Below are 23,585 nucleotides of genomic sequence, written 5' to 3' on the forward strand. Positions count from 1 at the left end.
GCTGTGTGTGTATACATATATGTGTGTATGTATACAGATATATACACACACTATATATATACATATATCGGTATATGCAGCTCGGCTATTGCACACCGGGTAAGCGACCACTCTTTGAGGCCGCCACGGAAAAACCACATACTGGGACCAAGAGCAGTGAGCGGCAGAAGGGAGACAGAGCACCAGCGCAGCCCCCCCCACCAGCACGAGGCGCCCGCCACAAGCCAAGCGTCCTCCCGCCAGCTTCCAAAATGGCGGCCGCTCTGGGCGGGGCGGGGGAGTGAGTGGGACCGCCTCGGAGCAGCGAGGCGCATGTGCGCTGGCCGGGCCGGCAGCGAAGATGTCGGCGCAGGGGGATTGCGAGTTCCTGGTGAAGCGGGCCCGAGAGCTGGTGCCGGGGGACCTGTGGGCGGCCAAAGCCTGGCTCATCACGGCACGGAGCCTCTACCCGGCCGACTTCAACATACAGGTAAACGCCAGGCGCAAGGTAAAGGCGCGGGGCGCCTCTGTCCCACAGGGCTTTGCGGCGGGCGCTAGCCTGACGGAATGGGAGTGGAGGGGCAGGGCGGCCGGTTGCCGTGGTGACAGCGGCGACGCAATGGCGGCTTTTACTCGCCGTAGCGGCTGCGGCGGGGCCTAGCCCGGGGGTACGCAGCAGGGCGGCTGCTGGCCGCGGCCACGCCCAGCACCCTGCAGCCGTGGCAGGAGCCGCGCGCGGCCGCCCGGGCCTAGCACCCAGCCAGAGGCCTGGCCCAGCACGCCCAGAGGAGTCCATCACAGCATCCATGTCCTGCAGCCCAACACTCATTTGTAAACTTCTTTTGCCAGGGTTTATTCGCCTCCCTGAACACAGAGGGTGGCTGTCGGGTAACAAGAGAGCTGGTAGTAGTACCACAGGTGCCCAGCCTCTTGCTGGGGTATCCAGTGCTTAAAAATAAAGAAGCCTGTAACTGCTTGTTAATGTTTCACTGCAAGAAAATCCACTCCTATCAGTGCTTTGTGAAAGACGTCAAAGTGTTTTATTAACTGAGGGGAAGGTGCCATTCTCCTCCTTGCGTTTTCAGCTTATGAAACATTCGGGTTTGCTGTTAAAAGGGAGACATCCATTTCTACTAGAGATTTAAAGTATCTGTCGTGCCCATGGCTTTTATGACAGCTTAAAGTTGTACATTGCATTTGACAAAACAAACCTTGCTCGAAGAACTCTTTAAATCCTAAATTTTTATTTCTGTAAAAGTAAAGTCAACATTTTAATATTAGCATGCTTAACTTTGTCATACAGAAGTTTATGCCTGTTTTGATTTGGAATTAGTCAGATCTCAGCTCCTAATTTCTACAGCAAATGTTGCCATCCTTTAATTTTCTGTTGTTCAGACTGCTGTGGCAAACTGGGGACAGTGTATTGATTCAGAAGGACTGATTTGTTTCATAAATGTATTTAAAGAAAGCTAATGTTCTGTTCTTGCCTCTTGCAGTATGAGATGTACACTATTGAGAGGAATGCTGAAAGGACAGCATCTGCAGGCAGGCTGCTCTATGACATGTAAGTAATCAGAGCTGCAGCCCAACACTTTTGCCAGGTGCTTGTTTTATGAAAGGTTAGAAATTCCCCAAACCATGATGTGTTTGTGGAAATCCACGTGGATAAATTAAGCAGAAAAAAATATTTCTCATTAAAAATATGCAGTAAATAGAGAAGTTTTATTTTCCACCTTCTTTCATAGAAATGTTTTATCTTGGAAACAGATTTTTGAGATCACTGTTCATTCCTTGCCTCAAACTTTGCTACAGGTTTGTGAATTTTCCAGACCAACCTGCTGTATGGAGAGAGATCAGTGTTATTACATCAGCTCTAAGGAATGACTCACAGGACAAGCAGACACAGTTTTTAAGAGGTGAGGATTCTATCTGGTAAGTAGGAATCTAAAGATAAGACTATGTGTCCAGTGTGGCAAGTAAATGTCACTCTTTGCTTGTAGGCTGTAGATTTTTATTCTCAGTTCAGCCTTAGACATTTTTCAGTGTGTTAGGCTTAGGAAGCTGATTCCCAATGTTTTGTCTCTGGTATGAGTAGACTTAAGTCTACCAGAAGAACAAGCACTTAGAAAAGAGGTTGCATAGGGAATAAGTGTAACAGGACTTAGGAATCATCATCCCACTGACTGCAGAGGACAAAGAATGATCATAAAAATGAGGTGAATTTGTACAAGTGAAGTGAGAGTTGGCAGTTGACTGAACATGAGTCAGCAGTGTGCCTGGGTGGATAAGAAAGCCAGTGGCATCCTGGCTTGTATTAGAAACATGTTGCCAGCAGGGACAGGGAGGTCATCATACCCCTGTACTCGGCACTGGTGAGGCCACACCTTGAGCATTGTGTTCAGTTCCGGGCCTCTCAACTACCAGAAGAACATTGAAGTGCTCGATTATGTCCAGAGAAGGACAATGAGGCTGATGAAGGGCCTGGAGCATATGGCCTGTGAGAAGGGGCTGAGGGAGCTGGGGTTGTTCAGTCTGGAGAAGAAGAGGCTGAAGGGAGACCTCATTGCTCTCTACAGCTACCTGAAGGGAGGTTGGAGTGAGGAGGGGGCAGCCTCTTCTCCTTGATGGCAAGTGACAGGACCAGAGAAAATGGTTTCAAGCTGCACCAGGGTAGGTTTAGGCTGAACGTTAGGAAGTATTTCTTCACTGAAAGGGTTTTCAAACATTGAAATGGTCTGTCCAGGGCACTGGTGGAGTCACCGTCCCTGGAAGTGTGCAAGCACCGTGTGGACCTGTTACTTAGGAACATGGTTCAGTGTTGACCCTTCAGTGCTGGGTCAAGGGTTGGACTGGATGATCTTTGAGGTCTCTTCCAGACGGGTGTACTCTCTGATCATGAAAATGAACATTGACCAGAAGTCTGAATTGCAAACCCTACCTTTTAATAATGAAAGTATTGATTGCAGAAGAGGAATGCAAGTTTAAAAAAAAATAAATCTGGAAAAAAGAATCTTAAAATGTCAAATGTGTGTTAGAATTGTGTTTCATTCATTGCCAGTCTTACTTATTAATTCTGTGCATCCAAATAAACACTGATAAGTACTCTTATGGTCTTCCCTGAAAGAAACAACTATTTTTTTTACCAGGCATAGATACTAAAAGCAGAAAAAAGTATAAGGCAATCACTTTCACTCTTCATGACAAGATGATGTTGACTAGGCTTTTACCCTTTGTGATTCAGACATAGCAAATAAAACACTTTACTTTTGCTTTTTAAGGATTATTTGAAACCCTTCCTGGTCGGGTGCAGTGTGAGATGCTCTTGAAGGCCACAGAGCAGTGCTTTAACACATTAGAAAGGGCAGAAATGCTGCTGCTGCTACTGCGACGTTTCCCAGAGACTGTGGTGCAACACGGGGTAAGAGAAGCTCACAGGAACTTAGTAACTGTTCAGGATATTGGCATTCTGAGATGATGCTGGGATGTGTTTTCCTTTCCCTAGTGAGAGGGTGAATCTTGTTCATGTTTCATTGTAAAGCCTCAAACAGGAGTTTTCACCTAAATAGAAGGAGAAACTTCTTTCCTTGACCAGGCTGCCCAGAGAGGTTGTGAAGTCCCCTTTTCTTTTTTGAAAACCTGCTTGCATGCATTTCTGTGCAACCTGAACTAGGTGAACCTGCTTTGATAGGGGGACTGGAGTAGATGATCTCCTGAAGTCTCTTCCAGCCCTCACCATTCTAAGATAAAGAATGTTGTTTCAGCTTTTTGTCTGAACTCTCACTGGGAGCAGAGGTTATGACTAAATTCTAACAAGCATCATGGTTTGCTTTGACTTAGGAAACTACAGCTGGAGATTTTTTTAAACTACCTGCTTTAATGAAGGATGGTTTAAGAAGAGTTTAAAAATAGTTTGAATATTCTAAAACCTGTTAGTTCTTAAACTGACTTGCAGTAGCATGTTGTAGCTTGTACTAGCATCAGGCAGAACGCACATATAGTTACCACAGCTGAGGTAATGAGCTACAGCATTAAGGCCTGGTACTTCCATTGCTTTCTGCTCTCTATGCACATCTTTACTACACACAGATGCAGGCACAGTCACTCTCTCTTGGTCTTGCTTTGCTATGGTCTTTCTTTGCTAGCTTCTGGCATTGCTTTTCACCATTAGAGATAGTTTAACTGTATTTAGACTAGAACATGCAGTTGTCATGTAATGAGTTGTTAGTCATGCATCCACCGAGTAATTTTTCAATTCCACTGACTCACTGTTCAAAAATGTTCTAAAGCCACTGGTCTAGTGTTTGATTGTCCCCTCTGCTTACACAGGTAGGCCTTGGAGAAACCTTGTTAGATGCTGAGAGTATCGAAGACCAAGAATCTCCGGTGAATTGTTTTAGAAAATTATTTGGTAAGAAAATATGTCCTTGTTTCAGTAGACAACTTTTTAGTGTGGCAAAGTGTTGAGGTCAGAATACTAACATTAGAAAACTGCTTTGTGCAGAAGAGGCTCAGGCCACATTAGTCCAGGCTGACCTTATGGTACAAACTGGTGCTGCAGTCAGTCAGGTGAGGTTCTTTGTGATCCTTTGTGGTGTGTGGTCAGCCAGAGATGTAGGCTTACATTGCTGATTGAGAAACTTAGGAAATAGAACCAAAAGCCCCCACAAACCTAAAAGACTTCTATGGTTTGTTTTCTATTTTAGTTTGTGATGTTCTTCCTCTCATAATTAACAACCCAGATGTTCGACTTCCTGCCAGCTTGTTATATAAATATCTGAATAAAGCAGCAGAGTTTTATATTAACTATGTCACTAGATCTGCACAGACTGAAAGCCAGTATCAAGGTAAGAATACTTTTACATTAACCTTTCTTAGAATGCATTTTAGTATTACTGAGGTGAGGTCCATAAGTGAAGAATTCATTACTTTTATGTAATGACAGAATTGTTTTGGTTGGTAAAGACCTTTAACATTGTTGTGTCCAACCATTATCTAACTCTGTCAAGTCTGGTGCTAAATCATGGCCCTCAGCACCACATCTCTGCCTCCACGAATGGGCATTCAACCACCTCCCTGGGCAGCCTGTTCCAGTCTTTGAGAACCCTTACAGTCAACAAGTTTCTTCTTGCATCCAACCTTAATCTCCCGTGATGCAACTAGTGGCCATTTCCACTCATCCTAATATATCCCATAGAAAGGGTTTAATAGTAGTATTTATGGTTTCTTAGCTCTTTGATACCAAAATACCTCACAATGCTTCAACTACTTAATCATGATGCTTCAATGCATGTACTGAGAAGTAGGACAAAATGTCCAAGATGTCCTTATCCAGTCTTATCAGCTCTCTTGTATGTGGAGGCAGAACTTCTTGCTGCTCCCTATCATCTGTCTCAGTAAAGAATGTATGCTCCTGAAAGCTCTGATGTACATTTATACATGTCTGCTCCTTGAAAATAAATTAGATGGTTTGATTTCTTGCTGGTATACGTGCTGGTTTTCCCTAGGTTCCCAAGATTCCTCTGATATTATGTCTCCAAGCAAGCGTAGCTCTCAAAAATACATAATAGATGGTCTTACAGAGAAATCATCCCAGATTACAGACCCGTGGGAGAGGCTGTTTAAAATCCTGTCTGTGGTGGGAATGAGGTGTGAATGGCAAATGGATAAGGGAAGAAGGTGAGAAATGTCTACTTTTCTGGTTGCTTGTTTGTTTGGGTGGTTTTTGTTTGTTTGTTTTTTGTCTAGGAGAATTTGCCTTATCCTTAAGGAGATGGATTGAAGAAGGATTTTACCATAAGAATATTTTGTGTAAATTCAATGCAGCTTTCCTTCTAAGACAGTACATTGTAAAGCAAAAAGGTGGATCCAGGAAGCACTTTCAAAATAGTCTCTAAACCAAATCTTTGTGGATGAAAGTCATGTGTGGGAGTACTGTGAGGTATCCTTCTCTAGGTGCCTCAGCAAAGAGACATGTGGTGTGCATTCCCAGCCTCCACTTCTCATCATGCATCCCTCTAGTTCTGGACTCTGTCCTTAATTCTTTTTTTCCTCTCTTCCTCAGAAGTTTTGGTGATATTTTGCATCGAATGAAAGACCTCTGCAGGTACATCAGTAACTTTGATAGTGATGCACATGCTAAATATAAGAATCAAGTAGTGTATTCCACAATGTTGGTCTTCTTTAAAAATGCATTCCAGTACGTCAGCAACATCCAGCCATCCCTCTTCCAAGGTTAGTTTCCAATGTTTCAACTTTTGTAAAGAGTTCTGTGTGATTTCCTTGACAGTGTGTGAAAGATATTTTCTCATTTAGTCTTTTGCATGTATCATTTTATGAAGTGTTGTCAGTCTTCTGTAAGATTCTCCCAAGCCATTAGTCTTACCAGCAGAAGTAGTTCATGACAACTGCTGGAGTAGATCATACCAAAGGTTCGTCTGACTTAGCATCATGGTTCCAGTGATGGCCAGCAGCCATGATGGCCAGCAGCCCTTGGTTGTCTAGCAAAGAGAAAAGTAACAGATCAGATGTTATGAGAAATATCCCTAGGGCTGTTTCTGTTTTTTTTTTTCACCAGCATTGTGTTTGTGTCATTTTCTCCTCTGATTCTGCTTCTTTGAAGCTGATGTTATCCTGGCCTCTTCCAGTCAAAGGCTGTATGAAAAGCTTCCATAAAATGGGACAAGAATTTTTTATTAGGAACACCGAACAAATTAGTAGTAAGTCAAATAAGAACTGAATAGGGAAAGATTTTCATAGAATGGTTTGGGTTGGAAGGGACCTTAAAGGGTTCCAATCACCCTGCCATGGACCAGGACACCTACTAGACCAGCTTACTCAAGGCCCCATCCAGCCTGGCTTTGAACACTTCCAGGTTTGGAGCCTCTGCAGCTTCTCTGGGCAGCGTGTTCCGGTGCTTCACCACCCTCACAATGCAGAGCTTCCTCCTAATGTCTAAAAGACATTTTCTGAAATTCCCAAGCTTCCAATTAGGCTTTTTTTTTTTTTTTTTTTTTTTTAAATACAGTTTCAGTTCAGTCCTTAAGGTGTACTTTGCAAATTAATCCTGATTTGTAATTCATTTGTGAATTGAGCATTTAAAATAGGAATGTTACCTGTGCTGCTTTTCCTACCCACTCAGGTCTGCATTTGGAGCATCAGATTGCTTGGACACCTTAGATTGTTTCTTCAGGGATGGGCTGGACTTTTCAAGGGTGGCCCAGAGCTGAGGGAGGTTCTTTAAGCACCAATTTGTTTAGAAATTAATTAATAAATTAATAAGCAGCATCACAAACAGGAATTTTCGACTCTTAATAGTGTGCATCCCCTGCTTAGGCAATTCCTTGGAACAATAACTGTTGTCATCATAGGTAATTAGTACTTAGTAACATTACAATTACTGATTCGTTATAAAATGGCAACTTTAATTCTGTGTGTTGTGTTCATTTGTGGAGCAAATGCTCATTTGAGTAATGAAGCACTCAGTATGATAGGGTTTAAAAAACCCTGTCATAGAGAGCTAGGTGATCAGTGAGAGCAGATAAATGAAAGATAAATGAAATGGCAATTTGTGTGCAAAGAACACACAGTCACTTCAACAAATACAGGAATTAATTGATTTTTGGTTCTGTCCAGAGCACAGAAGGGTTATGGGGGGGCAGAGAGATGTTTTAGCTGCTTGATTCTGAATTGAGAAAGGAAGGAAGTAAAGCACCAGTGAAAAAGTTCCTTTGAAAGTTGTACAGTTGAGTATGTTAAAGCTTGTGTTTTGAGATTGAACTGTCACAAAAACATTTTATACTGAGAGAGCAGAGCACAGTCCCTTCAGTGCAGCGTTTCTGATACCCTCTCTCATTTCCTGACATCAGGAAAATATTTCCAATTTAATTACTCATTTCTGCTTTAGTGTTAAAGTCACAGAATCACAGAATGTTAGGAGTTGGAAGAGACCATTGGATACCATTGGTCTTGGCCACAAGAGCACGTTGTTGTCCCATGGATAACTTGCTGTCCACTAGTATTCCAAGGTCTTTTCTCCATGGAGCTGTTTTCCAGCAGGATGACCCCTAGTCTGTACTGGTTTCTGGTGTTATCCTTCCCCTGGTGCAGGACCTCTGTGCTTGTAGTCCAGTGATGTTCAGTGCCTTTCATATCCCTTCTATTGTAAGGTTTCTTTTCTTCCTTCTCTGTGGAATGCTTGCTGTAGAAATGTAGAATCATACGTATTTTGGAAGTGTAGGGGACATACATACCTGTCTTCTCCTTAATCCAGTAGCTCTGAGCTTTGATCTGTGACTTTATTCTCACCTGTGTGGACTTGGAAGAAGCTGCTTGAGAGAAAATTTTCAATGCATTTCTCTTCCATAATTCATATATGCTTTGCTGGAGACTTGAGAAATGAATGAGGCAATTCACACGTCTTGTAACCTGCAGGCTTGGCAGAAGTTGCTGTTTGGATTCATGCTTTTAGGGGATATTTATAACACTGTGCTAGAAACCAATTAAAAACTATGTTAAGCTTTAGATTCTGGAGCTCAGTTGGACAGGAAAGTGCAACATTGCTCTTTGTATAGCTGTGTAACTTTCAGTGGTGTAAGAGGTTTGCAGCTCAAGCCAAGGGTGAGGTTAGGGTTTGTTTTGATTTAGGATTGGAGGTTTTAGAAGGAAGGCTGCAGCCCTTGCATGCTACTGAGAAGAGAACACTTTGAAAGCAAAGCACTGAACTAGTATTCAGTCAAATCAGTGTGGTGAAAAAAACATTCTTTTCTCAGGTGTTAGATGCAGGCAGCTCTTGAGATTCTAGTAATAAAACTCTTCCAGCATGCCAGCTGTGCTACTTTCCTGTCTGTTTCTCATAGATGCTGCTTTTCTACATCATGACCTGGCTTTGTTTGCAGTTTACACAGGTTAGATTCTAACATGGTGGAATGCATGATAGTGCAGGGAGAGGTGATTTCAATGTGTTGCAGCCTTTGTGCAAGGGCTGTTTCAGTGTGGGTGTTTAGTTTGAACCTAGTCATAGGAGATAGCATTATTTGTTAAGCAAGATAGGTTGGTTGTTTCTTGCAACATTAATTTCTGTTGTAGTGGGCTCCTTACACATAATTTTTGAGTAGATGGGAAAAGCTTGATACAGGGTTGGGTTTTTTTGTCAGGGCATGAAATGGTTTGTCTTTATACTAAGGCTTTCACCTTTTACCTTTCTGCAAATAGAAGAAATGCACATACTGAAAATACTTGTCCTCACTGCTGGCTTGTCTGGTGGAGACTTCAAGAAGGAAAAACGTTAATGGATTTCTCCTTTCCTTTGTATTTCTCTTTCTCTGAGCTTTGCACACACCTGTGTACAACTCAGTTGTGCAAAAGGAGAAGATGTTCTCAGAAGAAAAGCTTTCTCAGTAGTGGTTGTGTACTAATGCTGTTGGAGACAAAGAGGTGGTTTTCCTGTTTTATATTTAATGGAACTTAAACACTAAGGTCTGAAATAAGAAGTACCAGATTCCACCAGGTGTTTTGGAAGCAGAAATTATATCTTCTGTGCTTCAAAATGAGGCTTCTTCAGAGGCTTTGGAGAGTGATGAGGGACTCTGGCACTCAATTAATGGTTTAGTTCTGTACACTGAAGTCAGTGAGGGCAGTGCTGACACTGAGTGATCCTACTAGGGAAATCTTGTGATAAAATACAGTCACTTCAGTGCCTGTCAGCATATTGGTTTGGTTTCTCTTGAGAATGTTTTGGGAACGTTGCTGTGCTTTGCTGCGTTGATGGCTGTTGTCTTCAGAGCTTTTTTTGTTCTGTTCACCTGTTGAATAGTTGTATAAAAGCAAATAGCACTGGGTGAGAGAATACCTGCTGCCTGAGCCCATCTGCTGCCTGCTCTGTAAGGAAAGGATTCAAAGATACCTTGAAGCTTTCGAGCAAACTCTTGTGACATCTGGTAATGGGTTCTGACCTTCACAGTATGGCTGCTTAGGGAAGACCATGGCTTTACCCACATAGTTTAACCCTATGCATCTTGAGTGAATTAATTTCAGATTGTTTTCTCTAGCATAATAATCATTACTTGTGAAGGAAACAAAACCAGCTTGGTGTGGACATGAAACCTTTCACAGCAGTTCTGAGCAGTGTTGAATTAATTTATCTTTAAATCCAGGTCCAAATGCTCCAAACCAAACCCCACTGGTTCTTCTAGAGGATGTGACCAACATCTATGGTGATACAGATATTGATCGTAGCAAACATGTACACAAGAAGAGAAAACTTGCTGAAGGAAGAGAAAAAACAATGGTAACTTTTCTGGCCTTTTTCATTTGTAACAAGGATGCTTTGGTACTAGAATTTAGGTGGTTTTGAGACAGATGTCTCTCACACATTTTCAGAGCTACCCTAGAATAGCTGTTGGTGGTCATGAATTGCTAACAGACTCTTGGCTAAAGGCACTGGGAATAAAGGAATGTTTATAGAGGTTACTGTGGACAGGTGTGTGCTGATGTGGATACTTTAACTTAAGGGAGTTCAGCAGAGACTGCAGAAGCTGTTAAAAATGGTAGCCAGAGCAGTCAGATGTTCCACAGCTAAACCTCCAAGGCAGCTGGCTCTTCATGATTGAAACTGTGAATACATCTCTTTCTTTAGCAGTCAAAACCCACTGAGTTTCTGGGTAGCAAAACAGCTTGTTCTAATATTACAAGAAAAATCACTTAAACTAGGACCTTGGCATCTGTGGTACAAAAATATTTTCTTGCATCCAATGGAACTTCAGAGTGCTTTGAAACAAGTGTAAATTAAGTTAATCTTTTTATGCTGACTCTTAAGCAGAGCTCAGATGATGAGGATCCTTCTGGGAAGGCACGTAGTCGTCACATTACAGTGAACAAGGCAGATCTTGCCAACTCTATTGAAGTATTAGAGAGCTTTAAACTGGCAAGAGAGAGCTGGGAGCTGCTCTACTCTCTGGAATCACTTGACAAAGGTAACTACAAGCAGAGTTGCTTTTAGGCTTCATTGCTTTGCATTGCATTTTACTATTGTTGAAATAGAATTCCAGTAATGGTGAATCCTTAAAATTGATTTTACTTTGGGTCCTGATGTAAGTTCCAAGAAGAAGCTTTACCAGTTGTTGCATTTCTGAAGTTAATGAAGAATAAGGATCTCTTTTTCATTCACTCCCACTTCTGCTGGAAGCAGCTTTTAACTGGAGGAGGAGTTGGTTATCAGTAGTGCTGATAATACTGGGGGAGGATGTGCTGCTTTAGCTTATGCTCAAGAGGATCTGTCTTTGCTGGGGCTCTCCCTTTCTGATAGTATCTTTGTGATGATTTTCACAACAAACTTCTCTTCTAAAAAGCAGGCAAACAGTACCAGTACCACCTAACTGCTTCTAAGATTTGTTGGATGCAGTGAAGAGAAGCATAATCAAAATATGATTGTATAGGAACAGGGGAACTTATATTTGAGAGATTTCACACTCTTAGTGTTGGGTGGGGTTTTTTAATATTTTTAAGTTCAAATTTTGTTGGACAGGTAATTGATTTTTAACCCAAACTGTGAAATCCTTCATTTTTCTCTTTTTCTTCTCTGACCATGCAGAGTTCACCAGAATTTGTTTGTCATGGAAGACAGACACCTGGCTTTGGTTAAGAATCTTTCTTACAGACATGATCATCTACCAGGTAAAAAAATACAGACAAATGTTGCCATTATGTTGCTCCTTCTCCTAGTTAATAGCTGTTCTGAACAGCCAATTGGACTGCTCTGTCTGCTGCTTTTATCCTTTAAAGCAAGACCATTATGGGGATGGGAGCATACCGTTCTTAGAACAAGCAGGATACTCTGCATAGGAGTTTCCTCTCCCAAGAGCTGTCCAGCTAGTTTTGGCATATAGAGAAGACTTCTGCGTTGGCATTTTGACCAGTAGATAGTAGTGTTGTGGAAGAAAAGTGCACATTGCTCCTGTGCCAGTGCATTATATTGGAACAGAGAGAGAAGACTTCTCAAACAGCAGCAGCTTTTAACATGTCTCAGTTAAATGTATCATTCTTCTCCGAAATGGGGCTGACTGTACTTTTTCCAAATAGCACCCAGAGAACAAAGCTTGTTCTTCTACATTTTTCCTCTGGAGATCTTTTATTTTTGCCTGTACTTGTGCCTCCACAAGTGCTATTTCTTACTTGTTTGGTCTAAATAAAGTAATGATTAATTTGAAGAGCATGTTTGTGTTTCAGTTATAAAAGTGATTTTGTAAGCAGGGTTTTTAAGGTCTTCTCACTGCCTTGTGAGTGATCAGTCTGCACTTAGCAGATCACTGGAGAGCCTTCTGCTAGATTACAATTTTGAAGCCCTCTGGGTTGGACACAGTCTGTTCAGAAAGCTTTCTGCAAGGGAATTTGTATCTCTGTTTTTCTACCTGTTCTATACAGAAAACCCTAAAACTGTCTTCTTATGTCTTTTTTTTATTAAAGGGGCAGTACAAAAAAGCAATTAGCAGCCTACATCACTTGGCAGCTCTTCAGGGCTCCCACTCTCCACAGCAAATTACAGGACAAGGATCACTGGAAAATCAGAGAGCGCTAATCCAGTTAGCAACCTGCCACTTTGCCCTTGGAGAATATCGGGTGGGTACAGAGTTCCACACACTGCTGCTCATTCATCCTCTGTGGTTCCTATTTCTCCTCGTCTTCTTTCATATTTTTCCCTAAGCCTGCATTCAACTTCAGCCAGGGGCTACTGAAAAATCCACACTTCACAGGAGGAAGAGCTGCATTTGCCATCCCTGGAGATACTCAAGGTCAGGCTTGACAAGGCTCTAAGCAGCCTGATCTGGTGACCTGGACTAGGTGACCTTTGGAGATCCCTTCCAACCCAACCCTGCACATTAACTCACTGACCATCAGCATCTCTCTTATATAGTCATGATTTTGGGGTTTTAGTTAGGATTTCTCCATAGTTACAAGTATTTGAGTTATCTGTAAATGTAGCCTTGAATTTGGATTCCTTGACTTTACTGAAACACTTTTAAATATTGGAGGGAAAAATTCTTAGGTATAGGCTTCATGTAGCAAGGAAAAGAAAAAGTATGTAGTAAAGAAGTTTCTGTGATCATATTAGCAAATGGCAGTATAAGAGACTGAAGAACAGTACTGTCTGGCCTGACCTCCAGACTTCTCACAACAGCTCCCCTGAATGCTCCAGGCTTGGGAGAGAGTGGCTGAAAAATGCCCAGCAGAGAAAGGAATTGGGGGTGTTGATCAACAGCTAGTTGAACATGAGCCATTGTGTGCCCAGGTGGCCAATAAAGCAAACGGCATCCTGGCCTATATTAGCAGTAGTGTCACCAGGAGGACCAGAGAAGGGATGCCCCTGGGGGAGGCCACGCCTTGAGTCCTGGGTTTAGTTTTGGGCCCTCACTACAAGGAAGACATTGAGGTGCTGGAGCGTGTTCAGAGAAGGGCAATGAAGCTGGTGAAGGGCCTGTAGAACAAGTCTGGTGAGGAACAGCTGAGGGAACTGGGGTTGTTCAGCCTGGAGAAAAGGAAGTTGAGGAGAGACCTTCTTGCTGTCTACGGCTCCCTGAAAGGAGGTCAGAATGAGGTGGGCATTGGTCTCCCTAATAACAAATGATAGGAGGAGAGGAAATGGCCTCAAGTTGCACCAGGAGAAGTTTAGATTGGAGATTAGAAGAAACTTCACCAAAAAAGGGTTCTTAGAGACTGGAAGAGGCTTCCCAGGGGAGGTGGCTGAATTCCCATCCCTGGAGGTGTTTCAGTGAGGCAGAGATATGCTGAGGGCCATGTGAGCACCAGACTTGGTAGAATTAGAGAATGGTTGGACTCAATGATCTTAAAGGTCTTTTCCAACCAAAGTGATTGTGTGATTCTCTTTCTTTACCTTTGCATGTTTTGTGTTTTCAGTACTACAGCAGTGTGTTATGGTCTGGGGTCAGTCAGTGTCAGCACTGACAATAAAGGCTGGGTCTCTTAAGACCTACACTTATCTTAGTACTACTGGACAAGTGTTTTTGTCCCTTCCAGCTTACTATTTCATTGGAAATGTGATAATGCATCATGCAGACCTCTTACTGTCTTTAGGAAATAGCATCACAAACTCCCTGCAGTTCTGCCATGCTGTCAGATTGCCATTTTCCTTTTCTATTTTTACAGAACAAGCTTTTAAAAGCTATTCTAAGAATTCCTTTGAAAACTTAATCCTTCAAATGAAGTAGTTTTTTGTTTGCAGTTGTATTGATCTTACACTCCTGAAATGAAGAATGTCAAGACACGTATTTTTCACAATTAACAGGACTTACATGGGCTCTCAGAGGATGTTTAATGACAGCTACATCTTTTTGTGCAACCAACTAAGTTACACATTAAATCCATTCAATTTCTAGCAGAGAATTTTGTGACTGGATTTTTTTCTTCTGTGCTTGTTTGGGGGGGTTTGTTTCATTTTGGGGTTTAGCGGGTGGTGGTGGTGTGTTTTTTCCTTTTGGGGTGTCTGAAATTTTTAGCCATGATTAACATAGCTGAATTTTAAGAACTGTAATTTAGACTTAGCATTATCATGTCTCTCTTTTATAGCAAACATGTGAAAAAGTTCTTGACCTCATGTGCTGTATTTTGCTTCCAATACAAGAAGGAGGTAAAGTGCAAGAGGAGCAACCTAAAGTCAAGTCTAAATTTAGGAAAGGTATGGAGTTGCTGCTACCCTAAACTCAGTGTCAGCTGAGTTTCAGTTCACACAATTCAGCTGAGTATATAATTCTTCTCTTCTTGTATTATGAAAAGGGAGGAAATTCTTTATCCCCTCTTTTTTTGGTGGGTGGTTTTCCTGTGGGTATCTATTAAAGTATATTGGTGACAAAGCCTTACCACAGGAAAGGAGGAATGAAGAAGTTGTTTTAATGTGTGCAACTTCATGTTTTGAAAAATTTGTCATCTACCTTCTAAGTTTTCCTCCCTACCTGAGACTTGACAATTGTAGATTTGTTTTGCTCCATTCTCATGGTCATTAGACCACTAATGAGTGTATGACACACTGTTCTGTTGCAGGGTCTGATTTGAAGCTTTGGCCCTGTACTAGTAGAGCTATCATGCCTTACTGCCTTCACCTGTTGTTAGCTTGTTTCAAGGTAAGCTCTAGTCAAGTCTTCAAATTCTCTCCAGTCTCTAAGGCCTAGTTTCTCTCTTTGGGATCTTGGAACTGCATGGCCTTGTCCCAGTGATGTGACTGGGTGTGAAGGGCTGGGCCTTGAGTGCTCTTCACCTAAATGGGCTTGTGGAGAGTCCCTTTTGGAGAGGGGTGAAAGTGTTGATGGAGGAGGGTTTGTTTTCCTTCACTACTCTTTTTTGGTTTGGGTAGAAGAGAGAATTAATCTCACACTGTTGTTGTCTGTATTGAGACTTCTTTTACAGGTAAGTGGAGAGAATTTGGTATTTTGGATGGAAATCCAATCTCTTTTAAATGTATATACTGGGGCATAATGAAATACACTCCTAAAGCACTTCTTTTGTGTTTGCAGAGGGGTGGGTGAGATGAATCCCCTGTATTTATAAAATCAGTATGTGTTTCCTGATTTGTCTCAATGTCATTTTCTTTCCCTGAAGCTCAGAGCTTTCACAGATAACAGAGATGATATGGCGCTGGGCCATGTAGTTGTTCTGCTTCAGCATGAGTGGCCAAGGGGTGAGAACTTGTTCCTGAAAGCCATCAACAAAATATGCCAACAAGGAAATTTCCAGTATGAGAATTTTTTCAACTATGTCACGAGTATCCTTTTTCTAACAAGAGCGTCTTTCACATCCAAAACTCTGTTGGGGTGCTGAAAAAGCTGTTAGATTGTTTCATCAGCAGCTTTCTCTGTCAGTCATACTCTGTTTATTTCCATACTGTGCAAGCCTCTTGTTATAGCTGGCAGTGCACCATGGACTAGAAATAAGACTCTTGTCACCTCTTCTGGCACTTGAGAGTACACTTTACACTGCAATTGCAGCTGCACTCAGAAAAACAGCACCTTTGGCTGTGTTGGCAGTCTTTTCAGTAAGATAGCCCAGGGAAGTCATGGATGCCCTCTCCCTGGAGGTGTTCAAGGCCAGCTTGGATGAGGCTTTGAGCAACCTAGTCTGGTGAAAGGTGTCCCTGCCAATGCCAGGGCTGTTGGAACTAGATGAGCTTTAAGGTCTCTTCCAACACAAGCCATTCTGTGAATCTATGCATATGTAGGGCATTAAGATAAGATACATGCTATGAGATCTCTCTCTTAACAAAAATGCTCAAGCAATGCCTGTGCTTCAGAGTTGAGTGATTTTGGCTGTTGTTTATAAAATGCTTTGTGTGGGTCAGATTTTTGGGGCACATAAGATGCTGATCTATGTCAGAGTTCATGCAAAGCATGTCTGATTCCTGTAGTCAGATAGCTGACTGTTCTTTAATCAGTGTACACACAGTGTACAGACATCTAACCACAGTTCCCAGGAAGTAAAGGGTCTAACTCTATCTCAGACAACTTAAAAAAACTCTGGTTTTAAAGGAAGGGGGGAAAAAGTGGCAGGGGTGGGGGAGAGAAGAAGAAAAGCTCGATATGGTACCCAAACTGCAATGGATGGTATGTGCCACTATGGTGGCATTCCCTTCAGTCCCAGCCTCAGCATGCACTGAGTGCAGGACAAGGAAGTATAACAACCAGAGATTCTAGAGAGATGAGCTTTACTTATCTGTCTGACTGTACTTATAAAGAAAGAAAAGAAATTAAGAGATGTATTTCATACTTTAAAGAGCCATTCCTCATGGGTTTGTGGAGGATCAGGAAGGCATGCTGTGATCTTTATCACTTTTAGGAATGAGATACTTCAATAGCTGTTTGTTTTGCTGCTCAGCAACGTGGCTTCACCTGGGAGGGGTAAGAAGGAATGTTCTCTATCATTTTTTACCCATCTCAAATCTTTAACATTTTATTCAGATATTGATATGTTGGAGGAATTTGCTTATTTAAGAACACAGGAAGGAGGGAAAATTCATCTGGAACTGCTGCCAAATCAAGCAATGTTGATCAAGTAAGGATAAAAAAGCATTTACTGTTTTCTTTGAGGGGAAAAAAAGGGAGTATGTTCTGTTTGTCTTTGCTTTCATGTCATCTTCTGGATACTAAGTTTGTCGTGTCTTTGAGTTTAAGGATTTGGCTAAGGGCTGTGAGTTTCTTTTTCTGACTCTCCTGCTGATCTGTGAATGCATTTTGGAGGTTCTTCAACTTTAAACTCCTACTTGTACAGAACTTCAGTGTGGCATTTGCTTTAGAATGATTCATATTCATTCCACAATTCTATTTCTTCACTGTAAGGGTGGTGAGGCACTGGTACAGGTTGCCCAGAGCAACTTCCAGGTCTCATCCCTAGAAATGTTGAAGGCCAGGTTGGACAGGGCCTTGAGCAGCCTTAGTGGAAGGAAGGTGTCCCTACCCATTGGCAGGGGATTGGAACTCTATGATGTCTAAGGTCCCTTCCAACACAAGCCATGCTATGCTTCTATGAGTCTCTAACATAAAAGTGATGGCAGCATTGTGCTTTCCACCAGACACACTCCTCTGGAATTCTTCCAATAATTAGGCATGAGTGCAAGGTGTGTTTAATAATTTACTGAACAGAAAGCATTGCTGCTTGTAAACAAAGCTATGAAAGACCACTGAATGATGAGGAACTTATGTGTACCTCATAAATTATACTGCAGAAACTCTAATACCCTCTGCCAGAATTAGCAGGTCATGTCTTGCTGTGTGCTGAAGGAACTTTGCTTAGCTTACTATGAGAAGCTGGAGGAAATAAATAGTTTGGATTAACTACCTGGGTGTTCATAGTTTTGAGTCAAGACTGAACAAGTATCTGCTGCAGGGATTTAGTGGAGAATGTTTTGGAATGTCCTGACAGTTTTGTTAGAAGTTGTGATATTTTGCTTTACGCTAGAGGGACTGATAAAGTCTGTTGAGATTCTGGTATGGGTCAGTGTATTCTGGATATTCACTAACTAGAATTGGGCTAAAGTTATGAAAAGTGAGAGCCTAACAACTGGATCCAAATTTGGACCAGCAAATAGATTTTTCAGAGTTCTAGGTAAGGAACACAAAAATAAGATGCTAGGGTTAATTAGAGCAATACAAATGCTTAATGATGTGACACAGAATTCTCTTTCAAGCTCTCGATTGCCAAACTCTTACCCTTGCTCTATCTTGCTGCTTGTAACCAGCTGTCTGAAAACAAAACTCAGAGTATGGTCTGCTAGGTATGAAACTTTGTCAGCACTGAAGACTACCCCTGGTCCTTGCTAGCTGCTATCTCAAGTCAGTTGTAGCCTTTCAGTGCTGCTTCTCTTTGTCATAATGCTGTTACTGTTCTGACTCCACCAGTCACAAGCAGTGTTTCTAGCAAGACAGAAATCTCTTTGCCTTTCTCTTGATCAGTTCTATGTTCCCTGAGTGATGGAAACACTTGGAGAAGAGAGGTCAATTTTTCTGTGATTACTGAGCCAAAATGATCAAATATCCTGCCCAGCTAGAGAAGCTGTGTACAGTGTCTTCTGTGTGTCTGGAATGTGGAACCACTTCAACAGAGTTGATGGGAAGAAGAGTTCAGGGCATAGTCCACTAAGTGGAGATGACATCTGCTCCTCTGGTACCCCAGATACTCTTTTAGCTGAGCTAGCTGTGAGTGTCATGGATGGTGTTACCCAGCAGTGGTGAGTTCAGCAGCACTGGTTACCTTGCATCCTGCCCCAGTTTGGGTTTTAGATAAAGAATGCCTGCACAGCCCTGTTTCCTGCAACAGTGGCTGGTAGGCTCAAGATCTTCAGACTGGCTTTCATCTTTCAAAACTATCACCAATTCTGGTTGTATCCTCCCAGTTGGCTTGTGTTTGGTTGTATCATCCCCATAATTAGCAGAGGCAGCACAGAGAGTCTTCAGTCATGCACAGGAAAACTGTGATGAGTTTGCCACAGCAGCCTAGAGACAAAGCTCTTCTGCCTGATCTTTCCTCATCACAAATGCCTGTAGCCATCCTGCACCTTCTTTGATGGGAAATGTAGTACAGACATTACATGGTTTTGATAAGGACAGCTTTTTGTTTGGGGCTTAAAAGACCTTTTCTCCCCAGGTGAGTTCTACATTCTTCTTCCACTAGTTCTCCTCAGTCCCGTATCACAGTATCACCAAGGTTGGAAGAGACCTCAAAGATCGAGTCCAACCTGAAGGGTATAAAGGGTAGGAAATGATACTCATTTTTCTGAAGGCAGGATAGCAATTTGCAATGTGGTTTTTGAAAAGCTGAGGTAAAATCTTGGTAGCCTATAGTCTTCTAATCTAATCCTGCAAAGTATCCATACAGCTTGTTGTATCCACTGCGGCAATACAGAGGTCCATGGTTTCTCTTTTAGCTGGTGATGGAGCTGGCTGATGCTGTTGGCAGTGTCTACAAGGCTTCTACAATGAGCTCTGAATTCCATTACTAAGTGATTTTCACTCTGCCAGGTTTCATAGTTGTACTGATTATACAAGTCAGCAGTGGCAGTGCTAGCTGGTGAGGTTAGAGGAAAAGAACAAGATGCAACACATGACTGATTAACACTGCACTCCTCTTTTTGGTAGATAAATCTTATTCTAATTACTCTGACCTTGGCCTGCCAAACAGCCTAGACTTGATGTGAAAGCTGTTAAGTGTCCTGCCTCCACTCACATTTCCATGGCATCTTCCCTTGGGGACAGAGTGGGGGGAAAGCTCAACTGGTTGGAATTGAGACAAAGTATCTTGAAGGTGTGATTTTAATTTGGATTGTGCACTTGGCTGTGTTCAGTTCTGAGTGCAGATCTTACAGTAACGAAGACAGAGTTGCACAGAAACCCTTTCACAGACATCTGCCACTCTGGGACCAACAACCTCTTGCTGTTCCTTTTGTATTTTCTGTTTCCTGTGTCTGTTTTGCAAGTAATGGATTCATGAATGCCAAGAACTCTTGAAAAATTATCTCATTTGAGTGAATAATTCTTGTGAATATTTTATTTCAACTTGTTGTAGCTGTATTGTATTTTCTGTACTACTAAAATGTTCCATCCTTACTTGCTTTTGATAAGCATAGCTCTCCATCCATATTCATTTAAGAAATTATAGATACTAACTAAAGCAGCCACCTGTGAGACCTGAAGGCTGCCACCTAACTTGATATTCTAGGTATGTAAGTGCAGGTCTTGGGTCTCTGCTCCTTCTTTAGCATCTCTGGGGGTGAACAATGCCTGCACAGATTTAGGTGGTGCTTTGAGAGCCTTAGGTTAAGAAACTAGACTTGTTCTCCATATACCAAATGTCTCATTTCTTCTTAGGTGGGGCATTGGATTTGCTCTAGGCTGGATGTGTGAGTTTATTGTCGTGTGTTGTAGACAGCACACAGAGATAAGGACATCATCAAGAAGACAAACTCAGCTGAGACACATTTTGGTGGCTAGTTGATGTGGCCCTGCTCATAAATGGGAGGTTGCTCTGAGCAGGCTTTTGTGCTCTGACATTGTGCCATCCTCTAGCAGCCATTTCTGCATGCACTTTGAATTTGAAAAGGTGAAAAAGGCCATCTGTGGGCCAATGGGAAGATACATGGGCATCCTGTAATAACCACCGTCATGTACTCAACTTGGCCCATACCCGCTGTGCATGCTCGGCTTGGGCTCAGCAGCAAACCCCTCACCCCCAAGCCGTGGGCTCTCCTTGTTGGCTGATGTGCTCTTGCCAGCTCTGCAGGGAAGCTGTGGTATCTGCAGTGCTCTTCCAGTTCAGTCTTCTCCCACTGACACGCTTCCTGGGAAGAGCTACAGCAGTTCATCACAGTACAACTGAACTGGTGGTTTTGCATCTCCTGCTGTCCCTTCTCCCTGTGTAACTGTCCAAGCCCATGTGTGCCACCACAAGCACAGAACAGCCTTGCACTGAAATCTGGGGACGTTTGCATGTTTGATGCTGGTAGGGTCCTGCACCCCTTGGGCTGCTCGGTGGTCATACTGCTATGTGATCTCCCCTTAAGTTCCTTGTTGCTCCTTTTTCTGGAGGTGTTTTGCACCGGAGAGGGGAGTTGGTGTGTGGGTGTTTGAATGCTGCTATTTGCTGTTTTTTAAAGGACTTCTAGCCCTCCCATGGGGTTGCTGCAGCAGGAATTCATACCTGTGCTACAGCCCAGCATACAGACTGCTGACAGGTACCAAGTGGAACAACCCCGCTCATAGTGTGCTGTGTTTTGTCAACATGTTTTACTGCCCATGGTTTTCAGCAATTTGTTACTCAATATTTATCTGTTTTATTTCTTTTATTTTATTCCATTTGTGCCTACATTGCCTGGCAAACCATGTTGTTCTGCTGTAACATCTATTTTTCTTTTGCCCATAAGTTGCCAGTATCTGTGTCCTTTCAATTTAATAATCATTGTTGAAACAGAACTAGAAATGTCCCCCGAATGATACTTATGTTCAGTCATGTATGAGCAAGAGTGTAACCCTTCCCTTTCAAGATACTGGTTTCTGGGTCTGTTTGTAGCTACTTTTCTTCCTTTAAGTTGTTTGAATTCTGTTTTGTAGCTGTTGCACATCCTCAGAAGCACTGCTGGCTTGCTCAGTAACTGCAGGGGGCCTATTCTCCTTGAGGTCATAACTGACCATAGTATTCAGCTGCCAGCCGTGTTTAAGCCAGTGAAGGTGGAAAGCAGAGGTTGTCCCTCAGCCTCTGAATGTGCTGGAGTGTTTTCAGTGCAGTTTTGCTTCACTCACACAACCTCATTAGTGGACTGCCCTGTTGTCTCCAAGCTGGGCTCTTTGCTTTTGCCATGTGTTCAGAGATCTCTGCCGTTTTGGCAGAGAAGTCTCTTCTCAAATGCTGGACTTGCTGATTTAGGTGAAGGTGGGGTGGTATTGTTGGTGAGGGTCATTCCCAGACTTTTCCTTCTCATTTCCAGCATCTCTGGATTGGCACAGATGCCATTACCCGTTATTTTTTTCCTTTCTTTCAGTGTGCTTGCTGGGTTCAGTCCACCTCTTCCCTTCTTACCTGTGACTCTAGACTTGTCTCAGTTAGCATTATGGTTTTCTCTCTAATTTAATATATGGCTGCTCTGTTGGTAGTCCTAGGGCCCTCATTTGAGGGCCTGTCTTATGCTTCCCTTCCCAAGCAGGGCTTGCAGGTAGATGGTGACAAAGTCTTGATCTTACTTACCCAGTGCTGGGCCAATCAAGTACAGTGCAGTGCTTGGGTGCTGCAGAGCATTGTTGTAAAGACATGACTTAGGTATCAAGTGCTGCAGGCCAGCATGAGGACAAAGAACTGCTCGCAGGAACAGCTTTTAACCAGGGCACTCTCCCCAGAGTTTCCCCAGCCAGCATTGCTTGATCTTGCTCAGTAGCTGGACCATTGTTCTGTTTGAGAACAAGTCCTGAACTTCTCAGGGTAAATGTGATCCCTGCCTGGTGCCTACTGTCTCCAGCAGAGCTGGCTTTAGATGATGCACACTCACAGCCTGTCTTGATTTTGGGCTTTGTGGTGGCCTGTGAAGTGTCACTGCATTATCAGTGCCCACAGGATTATCTAGCTCCTTCCTGCACTTTCCTCCTGGTGCAAGATGCTCTCTGTTCTTTATGATGGCAGCTGTCTGCTCCTTCCCCCAACTATTTCTGAAAGTGTTTACAAAGAGGAAGTGGCCTGGGCAGCAAAGGTAGACAGCAAACAAAAATCCTTTCCCCAAGCAAGGAGAAGTCTGTACATGCTGGTTTAAGAGAAGATTTTTCCTGTCAGCCACAGCAGCAACATTTTCCCCTGTGCAACAGTCATAATCCAGACAGCAAGAGTACAGGCTTTCATGGAACTGCAGACTCTTGAAGGACTTGTGAGCTACTGAAGCCATGAGCTTTAAAAGCTAGCACAGCACAGCCTATTTGGTTCTCCTTCTATGAACTCTGGACAGTAGCTGTACAATAAGTGCCATGCAGCACCTTTTAAATGACTGCAGTGCACCGAATAACCATGGTTTGATTTTGTCTGTCTGTCTCTCCTTCATTGCTTAAGGCACCACACAGTTACCCGGGGCATAACGAAAGGAGTGAAGGAAGATTTCCGCCTGGCCATGGAGCGCCAGGTCTCGCGCTGTGGAGAGAATCTCATGGTGGTCTTGCATAGGTTCTGCATTAATGAGAAAATACTGCTGCTTCAGACCCTTGCTTGAATGGACTGGATCATGGTGCAGGAGATCATGATTACAGAGAGAGGGGAAGGCTCTGGAGTGTGTGGACAGCAGCATGGCAGTGAAAAACCACTTGTCCGGAGAGCCAAGTTCCCTGTGAGTTACAGGTTCCACCGTACACAAACATTACTGAGTGTTTGTTCTCCACTTAGTTTTCTTATGTAGATAAATCAAACTTTATAAATAAACCTTTGTTTAAGAAGTCTTCTCTCATGTCCTATTGCTGTGGATATTGTCTACCTAGACTTTCGAAAGGCCTTTGACACTGTTCCCCTGGAATTCTCATGGACAAACTGGCTGCTCTTGGCTTGGATGAGCACAGGCTTTGGGGGATAAAGCACTGGCTGGGCAAATAGCC

At 42.8% G+C, this 23,585-nt stretch overlaps 1 protein-coding gene across 4 annotated transcripts; it reads left to right on the top strand.

Moving 5' to 3' along the window:
* Nucleotides 1-327: 327 nt before the first annotated feature.
* On the top strand, nucleotides 328-23,429 carry INTS10 (integrator complex subunit 10). 4 transcript variants are annotated; one of them, XM_068137423.1, is made up of 18 exons: nucleotides 328-469; nucleotides 1,476-1,543; nucleotides 1,792-1,895; nucleotides 3,258-3,397; nucleotides 4,306-4,387; nucleotides 4,683-4,823; nucleotides 5,484-5,655; nucleotides 6,041-6,210; nucleotides 10,131-10,264; nucleotides 10,793-10,949; nucleotides 11,567-11,649; nucleotides 12,439-12,591; nucleotides 14,557-14,665; nucleotides 15,028-15,107; nucleotides 15,583-15,745; nucleotides 16,935-17,028; nucleotides 21,122-21,199; nucleotides 23,053-23,429. In XM_068137423.1, the coding sequence occupies exons 1-18, from the start codon at nucleotides 341-343 to the stop codon at nucleotides 23,207-23,209; spliced, it is 2,214 nt and encodes a 737-aa protein (XP_067993524.1). In that variant the 5' UTR covers nucleotides 328-340; the 3' UTR covers nucleotides 23,210-23,429. The 4 variants fall into 4 exon arrangements, with proteins under 4 accessions (XP_067993524.1, XP_067993525.1, XP_067993527.1 ...); XM_068137424.1 differs by having other exon boundaries at nucleotides 10,796-10,949; XM_068137426.1 differs by lacking the exon at nucleotides 21,122-21,199.
* The last annotated feature ends 156 nt before the right edge of the window (nucleotides 23,430-23,585 follow it).

The sequence above is a fragment of the Melanerpes formicivorus genome, unplaced genomic scaffold (assembly GCF_026170545.1).
Source record: "Melanerpes formicivorus ecotype bairdi unplaced genomic scaffold, bMelFor1.0.p_v2 SCAF_4, whole genome shotgun sequence".
Lineage (NCBI taxonomy): Eukaryota > Metazoa > Chordata > Aves > Piciformes > Picidae > Melanerpes > Melanerpes formicivorus.

Excerpts from the sequence above, each read along its gene's own strand:
- INTS10 (XM_068137423.1), top strand. The coding sequence starts at position 341 with ATGTCGGCGCAGGGGGATTGCGAGTTCCTGGTGAAGCGGGCCCGAGAG. Across the intron at positions 3,398-4,305 it reads AGACTGTGGTGCAACACGGG|GTAGGCCTTGGAGAAACCTT; the intron begins GTAAGAGAAGCT and ends CTGCTTACACAG. Across the intron at positions 15,746-16,934 it reads TTTTTTCAACTATGTCACGA|ATATTGATATGTTGGAGGAA; the intron begins GTATCCTTTTTC and ends CATTTTATTCAG.